General features: G+C 43.1%; 1 protein-coding gene across 1 annotated transcript; it reads right to left on the reverse strand.

The window, feature by feature from the left end:
• Positions 1–326: 326 nt before the first annotated feature.
• On the reverse strand, positions 327–8,039 carry LOC119396755 (c-Myc-binding protein). Its single transcript, XM_037664062.2, has 5 exons — positions 7,845–8,039; positions 7,389–7,470; positions 5,665–5,713; positions 4,765–4,891; positions 327–1,441 (listed from the first exon to the last, which is right to left on the reverse strand). Exons 1-5 carry the CDS (start codon positions 7,857–7,859, stop codon positions 1,391–1,393), a joined length of 324 nt encoding a protein of 107 aa, XP_037519990.1. The 5' UTR covers positions 7,860–8,039; the 3' UTR covers positions 327–1,390.
• Between the last annotated feature and the right edge of the window lie 491 nt (positions 8,040–8,530).

Raw genomic sequence — 8,530 nt, forward strand, 5'->3', positions numbered from 1 at the left:
ACTACATCCTGAACAGCTGCGCACACATGCATTATTGTATGTTGTACACAAGCTATGAAAATGCTCATTTTTGCAGTATTCGAAATCCACAAACGTTTCACCCCACCGAGTGGAAACTAGACATATTCAGGTAATTGTGCGACAAAGTGCAGTTTTACATAATTGATAACACCCTCTATAATCAAGATAGCTAGCACTGAGTTGACTTCAAAATGTAGCTATTAATAAATATCACTTCTTTGGTGTGCGCAGTAACGAACTACATATCTGTCCCTGAATGCGACAGATCTGCACTCAACTCAACACAAGTGTCACAAAAAATTGACTGAAGTCTCATCACAATCAAGTTTATTGTGAGCTCAAAAAAGAAGAAAAAGGAACAACTTGATGCTTATCAAGTGCATAAGAGGATACAGAAACAGTAACTAGGATAACCTAAATGGCACACATATTGCAATCACCCTTTGCTGCAGTAAATAAAAACAAAATAACACAGATCTCTTCTAACAAATATGACTTTTTCCACCAAACTAAGTACTATGAGCGCTGACTGTGGGCTCTTCACTACCTTAGCTGGTTCCGTATGAACACGTACAGAGCCATAGACGTGGCCGATTGCAATCACTGGTTTCGAAAAAATAAATGCAAGGAACTAAAAGATGATGGTATCCAGCACTCCTGGCTGACTGAATGCAATAAACTCTGTGGCTTGGAAAAAAAAACATGCGATACTTTACTAAGTGCTGCTGCTACTTGCTAACACGTTCTAGAAATTCTCAGCAGAGGTGCCCATGTTTCTTAAAAATACTTTCTTAAGCATTTTTTTACATTTGTTTGCAGATAAAATCTCTTAAGATTAAAAATATTTGAACTATTATAAACCGGCATGCCAGAAAAAAAGATACCGATAGAGCAGACCACACGCACTACCAAGATGGAACACGATTTTCGTCCGCAGGCAGAGTGATCACTTTAGGCGATAGCAACACCCCACAAGCTTCGGGGGCAGCTATGCTAATGACAGCCTTTATTCTAGCTTTGTTGTGAGCTTTAAAAAAAAAAAGCTTATAGCATGCAGGCTACGCAACGCCTAACATCATGCATTTTGTCTTGCTTAGCTGCTAGCGTGATCAACATTCAGTAAAAAAATTCCAGCACTGGCATGCTGGCATGATGTACAGTAAACCGAGGGAGGTACACGTCATGGATGGAAAGGCAAACATTAAAGTAAAGAGTGTCTCGTTTCAGGGTGTTGAATGAAACATACAAGCATCATCCGTCTTCAAGAGTCATACGTAGGCAGAAGCTAACGCTACCATCAAAATAGCAAAAATGTGTCTCGAAAAAGAGACACGAAACCATTTCCATTCAATCTGCAGCACACGGATGACTACTGTTCAGGCTCTGCAACAATTGCCTCCTCCACCACTCCCTTGGCCATCTAGAGGAAAAAGAAAAAAAGAACCAAATTAATCAATAAATGTATGCTTATCCAGGCCAATGTTTTCAAGCATTCACACGTCCACTCCATGAGGGATGTCACAACACTTCAGACAACTACATACAGTACTTCAATGGAGACTATTCAACTAAGACCGAATATTTTTAAACTGGGAACATGCTAACATACTATGAACATTGTGCTAAGGATCAAGTTACGAAAGTACAATAGTAATTACATACTAACGAACAAAGTAGTGATCACTCAAAAAAACCTTAAAACTAAATTATGGGGCTTAAAATGGCAAAACCACAATCTGATTATGACACTTGCTGTAGAGGAATGCTAAAAACCAACTCGGGGTATTTGGAGTCGATTATAGCTGGGTATTGTTTCCACTCGCCAACAACTTTACAGGATTGCACAAGAGCAAAACAAAAGGCTCATTCCCACTAGCAACCAGCACCTGTCACGCGAACTTTTGCGACTGCTGACCAAGGGGCGACTCGAGACACTGGCTAGTCCAGCCTACTCATCACCGCACTTAATTCTTGTCTGCCCATGCAGCCAAAGCCTCATAAAATAAGCTGACGTCCTGTTCCTGCACATCTGATGAGTTCAGTTGTTTGCAACGGCAGTCACACAATTGAAAAATTGAGCAGCAAGCAAATGAGCCAAAGTGGCCCTTTGCAACCAACGTGGTCGCGCAACCTGTGCTAGTCACCGCTGTGAATGGGTTTGGAATGTTACATTTGTCACACTCCAAAGATTGCATTCCAAGTATTCAGCGTGTGTGCTCAATATGGAGCTGAGCGAAGGACACTTAAATGCATCATAAGCTGTTTGGACTCGCAGCCATTTTCAGAGAAGCTTTTGGGAGCATGGAGACTTGTTTACCATCCCCAAAGTGCTTTGAAATCCCTGTTAACACCAACTGAAACAGGCTAGGATACTCATCTCTAGGACAATGCGTGATGTTAAGACCTACACATAGTGAACTTGGGGTGCACATCTGTGCATTGAACAATGTGTATACAGTAGCCCATTGTACCATAGCATGGTCACCTGAAGTCAACCTCTCCTCCTTTCTCCCCACTAAATTGTTTTCCTCCTCCTCCTCCTCCTCCTGTATCTTAGTACATACACATATCTCCATTTCGTCCCCTTTGAAATATGGCTGCCACTTTATGCAGCTATTGCTGTAAATAGTGAAACCGTAGAAACCATTTTCAGACTGATGACAAATTTCTTTTCTTCTTTTTCTGGGGGGAAGGGGGCAGCAATCCCTAAAAGCTTGACATAAAGTTGTCCAAAAACGTGACCTCAATCGTCGCATCAACGGCAAGGCTAGTGCATGATTTCACACAGCGAAAATGGAGAGATAGCACAGATGTCCATTGTGTAATTGATGTTCTTTCAAAGTAATAATACTTCGTATGAACGACCCTCAGACAGAACAACAGCATGTGTTAGCACCGAAGTGAAAGGTTATGGAAGAAACAATGAACACAGAGAAGTACTGATTCAGTAGAAGTTATGATTTGTCACTGCCCAGCTGGCTTTCAGTGAACACAAGCATTGTGTTCATTAGGTACTATATGCCAACTATGTGCATCATACAAAACAACATCCTTCCCACTCTCTCACACTTTGAGAAAACTCCATGTGCTGTACCTAAAATAAAAAATGCCAGGCCTGCGCTGAAACCGCAGCACAGTCACAGCGAAAGCTGGAAGAGCGGCGTTTCTAGAGCCCGTTAAGCTCTCTTGGGGCTACAATACAAGTAGACTAGAAAGGTGCCCACTACGCCATAAATCACAATTTTTGTGAAGTTGGGAAGCACCTACTAAGGCATTATTCGTCATTCTGCGGAGAAGCGAGGCACCAGCTACACGACTGTAAGGCATTATGTGCACTTTGTTGACGCGACGACTGATGACGATGAAGAATTATGGCTCAGCCCTTTGTAATGGGTTGGAAGCTTTAAACGGCCCACCAGTTATGTAATTTGCATTGGGTGACGCCCACTCGCTATTTCCCTATCCCGTCATGCTGTATAACATACGCTGACGTGGGAGAGAGACGGGAGGGGGGGGGGGGGCGAAGAACTTTACTGAGACCCCGAGGAAATGGATCATGCGCTCATGGGCTTCCTTGGCAACCAATCCAAGTGCACTTGCGAGGAACCCACTACGCTATAAAGCATTGTAATTTTACTGAAACCCCGAGGAAATGAATCTGCGCTCATAGGCTTCCTTGGCAACCAGTACAAGTGCACTTGCGAGGGACCCACTACGCTCTAAATCATTCTAACTTTTGAGAAGTAGGGCAGCAGGCACTGTGCCATTTTTCATCATTTTACGGTGATCCGTGGTACCTGCTAAACGCATGTAAGGTATTATGCGCACTTTGTTGATGCTGTGCCTGATGACAACGAAGAATTATGGCAGAGATCTTTGTAATGGGTTGGAAGCATTTCACAACCTACTCGTTGCGCAATTCGCATTGTGTGACGCCTGGTTACAGAATTCGCGTTGTGCGACGCTTGGTGCTTATTTTACTCTTCTACCATGCTATATTGCATATGCTAATGTGGTTCTTTCCCGACATGAAGCCTGTATAGGACATTTTTGCAAAGCAGTTTCAAGCACCAGCATGGCTCAGAGGTTGAATACTGGGCTCCCACGCAGAGGGCCCAGGTTCGAACCTCGTTCCATCCTGGAATTTTTTTCTTATTTCGATCGATACTAGTTACGGACACCGGCGGCGGCGGCGGACAACTACGGCGCCAAAAACGGCCGGTGAAATGATCTCATAACAGCTTTCGCTGTAAAACAAGTTACAATACAGAGCCTCTCAAAAATTGAAATCTGCATTATATTCCAAAAGGGTTGCACTTGATGCTTTTATTCCCATCTGACGACAGGGCAAATGACTATTACTGGTAATCTCATCACCGACACTAAGCCAACATAAGTATTACAGATCACATATGGGAATCAACACCATACAACGTGTTCTGCATGTTGTCAGCTATCTGGCCTGACTTGAGATTGTGCATACAATGTGAGTTTTTCACAGTGGCAGCTATGATGAGTGCTTAACAATGACGTACAGATGAACACAATGGAACGGTGACAACCAACACGCAGTGTCAACAAGACCAAAGCACCATTGCAATAAACTGCCAATCATGAAGCTACTGCACTGCAAATCAACGGGAGAAAGGCCACTACCCACAAGATGCAGGACTATCAATAAAGCCTCACACTAAAATCTTTTCAATCATTATGTTATAAAAAAGGATTTAAAGAAAGCCATACCTGCATTTTCAGCAGATTGTGCTCAATCTGCAGTTCTTCAAGTTGCCTCCGCACCTGCTCCAGCTCTTGCTTCATGGCATCATTGCTGGCTTCCCAATTCTCAGGATCGAAGCGCGATTTGAAGTAGCTGTTTGAAAACACAGTCAAGGCTAATAACTACAGGAGAGTCTATTGCAAGCATTCAAGATGATAATACAAACCATTTCTGAGAAAGACTGTAGTAAAGGACCCATGATTAATTGAGGCAATTGGGAAAGGGTCTTGTAGCGTAACTTAGACATGAGTAAACAAACCTCGTCGCTACATCATCACGTTAAGAATGCACACAACTGATGCAGTTTGGTGAGAAGAACCAAAGTAACCATGGGGCACTATGTTCAATTGGAAGAGCATCAGACGCATAATTTGCTGGTTGTGGGTTCAGCCCCCATGGGCGGGAAGTTGTTTTTCCATCCACCTTATGTCATCATTACTATACTTGAAAGTAATGCCCACTATTCTTTCCTTGGCTTCATTAGGTCACGTCTAACCGTGCAACGGACTCCTCGATCCATCCTCCATTCGTTCACTCCTGTTAGGTTGTACGATACGGAGATCACCTTCCATAACAAGTAGTTGCCCCATTAGGGTATCAAAACATGCCATCTCACTGTTTAATTATGCATATGCAAGTTCATGTATACATACCTGCATATCTGTCCTGAATAAAATAGTTAAAAGTACCGCCCATGTCATTACTCATTTTTCTTTCACTGTCCTTGTTTCTTTTTTTAGCTGGAGATATGTCGTGCAGTAACTAGCAATTAAACTAAGTTCATCCTGGTTCCTGTAGCTCAGGAGGTTCTACAACTCGGCCCAGTGCACCATAATTGGGGTGCAAGCTCTCATACAAAAGGATACGCAATTGCATTTTCCGGCCTTTCCTGCTCTTCGAAGAGGCTCACAAGGGCTGAAAAAAAATATTGAATAGATTTTCAGGCAAGAAATGAGGCATCAACAAAACTGTATTAAATTTCTTTGTACTGTCGGCACTTCCACAAGGAAAGTAGAAATTAGTTATTTACCTGCTAAAAGTAAATTTATGGTTCGAAGTCCACACTAAGGAAACATAAGCATAACTCAAATGAAAGTAGTGTGGGCAAAGGGGTTTTGTAGATAAGCTTCCAAGCATAATAGCTATTCACAGATAGCAAACAAGGCCCTGTGGAGTCAGCAAACAAGTTTAAACTGCGTGAAGAAAGCACATAAGAACATAGAAAGATGCACACACACGAAGCACACTATGTGCTCCACACACTTTTCGAGCATGTTCAAGTTGGCAGACAAGCAAGCATCAATCATAGTACAGTGTAACATAAATTTGTTAAGAAAAACGCTCATAGGAGACCTTAGTTCAGTCCCCATCGGCAGCAAGTTGTTTTTTTCGTCCACTTGATGTCATAATTACCACACTTTACTACCAAGCCAAATTACTAATTGATTAACTATGAGTGTATAAGAGAGCCTGAACCTCGATGCTCAATTACGGGGTCCTCAAAGTAGGCTGCACTGACACCATTTCTCTGAATCCATTGCGTTGATAGTGTGTAGCCAGATTAGTGTTCATATCACTTGCAGCATTTTCTAGCACATACTTGAATATTGCCCGTTTAACACACACAAAAACTGTGAGCCTTGAGTGAACACTGGCAGCACATAAGCTGTTCACAGTTTATGAAGCTTGACAGACATCTGTGAGCTAGAAATTTAACTCACGAATTGCTATACAGCAGCAAAAATTTTTTACGTCTTGTCTGTAAATGTTATTATGCTGCAATGCTTGAACTATAAAACTAAGAGATGTTCATCCAGTAACTAACCTTATGAACACTGTGCTTCCAACAAAATGAAATAAACCTTGCGAGACAGCATAGGAGTTTAACTGACCCTCTACTGTCCTTATGCTGCAACAGTCGGTGTTCGGAAAAATGAAGCGCTACAGGAAGTTGTAGACTTAAACCATGGTGGTGCCACCAGGAGCCAACGTATAGACAAGGTGGCTCGTCTCGTTAAGATAAGACCTAAGAGCACTTTTTGTTGGGCAAGTTGGTGAACGTTCATAATGCTTTTTAAGGTGTGAGAGAACACAAACACAAGGAAGGACACGGGACAGGTGCTCTGTCCCATGCCCTTCCTTGTGTTTGTGTTCTCTCGTGCCTTAAAATAAAAACATTATGAAGAGTTAAGATAAGTGTCCAATGCAAAACAAGCACACGCATACACTAAAATATGCCGATGTCAAGCACTCGCATTCTTCGCCAGGGCAACTGCTCCGTAGTTTAGGATGCTGTTGGTTACCCTGACAAAGACGCGCACTTTGGTCAAAGCGCTGCCGCTGAATAGTTTTGTTCGTCCACTGTTCAACAATTGCCACAACCTTTCGTGACGCTTCTGGTGATGTTCTTAAAACAAGTCATTTAGCTAAGACAGCGCATCCTTCTGTGCGACAACTTGGAACAACGTCAAACAATTACAGGGTGTCACTAGGTCTTCAAACTACACCTTAATGTTCTACCAAGTTTCGGTGACAACTGTGTGCGGGTTCCGCAAGTTAGCACACCTGAATCACATGAATGCGGTCTCACCTAGAGTCAGTCTTTCCAACAGTCCACTTTTTTCCATGTATTTCCGGAACTCCTCTTTCTTGGAGTCCACGGGCGGAAACGTCTGAAAATGAGAAAGAAGCGTCAAATGATGACTATTTTACCAAAAACGACGGCTTTTTTTTTGTTATGTTTTGTTTTTCTAGGGCGTGATGAAAGGTAGCGAAACCTGACACGACAAAACACAATGAACTCGAGCCATTTGTGTAAGGGGCTGCTAATCCTACTTCGTTTTACATGCAACCGAAGATTAGAACGAAACACGACCACATATTACAATAGAACTACAAGGAAACAAGGTCTGCATTCTTGTCTCGCTTCTTTTCAACTGCACTACCACGTGAGCGTGCGAAGCAACCCAACAATGCGCTGTGACAGCTGTCAACACTCCTGTTTACGTGCAAGCATGACAGCGCAACTAGAAAGAATGATACGTACACGATAGGATGTCATGAAGGCGGTGGAAAGGTGGGCGAGGCAGGTGATCACCCAAACCGTCAATGGTTGGTTGCGGCAAACGGTAAACAGGGAAGACGGAAGAGAAACCGAACCACCAAACCACGCGAACCTTTCAGCACCATGTGAGTGAGTGAGCGATGTCGATTGGCGTTCTTGGTAGAAATGAGTTCAACGCGACCGACAGCTCCGCTACAGTGTACACTCTAGCTCCGCGAGCATGACGTCACGAAGCGGGTATTCAAATGGCGGTGCATTAAGAACACGCGCGGGAACTGCAATTGACTGCGTGGGAACCACGGGTTACCACTGCAACGTAGTGGCTCAGGCCTTCTACAGACAAGGTAGTAATTAGTTTGCATTCCTTCTTGATGCCAGCACAACTTAGCTCATATTATGTCTGCGCGCGTGCAAAGTGGACGGCGGCAAACACCGTTCACTCAAATTTACCCTTTATAGAAGTGCAGTACGTTACCGCAAGCAAGCTGGCAGAAATAGTCTTACCTCACATTCGGAAGGCATCGCAGCAGCTCAATCCCTGTGACGAGCGAAACACTTCATGCGTTGTCAGTTTCAGGTAATCTCTTGAGTAGAAGATGACGTGCGAAAAAGACTTTCTAAATTTACAATAGGTTGCTATCTGGCTTAGCTAAATTTCAGATTTCATG

Source organism: Rhipicephalus sanguineus, chromosome 6 (genome assembly GCF_013339695.2).
Source record: "Rhipicephalus sanguineus isolate Rsan-2018 chromosome 6, BIME_Rsan_1.4, whole genome shotgun sequence".
NCBI lineage: Eukaryota > Metazoa > Arthropoda > Arachnida > Ixodida > Ixodidae > Rhipicephalus > Rhipicephalus sanguineus.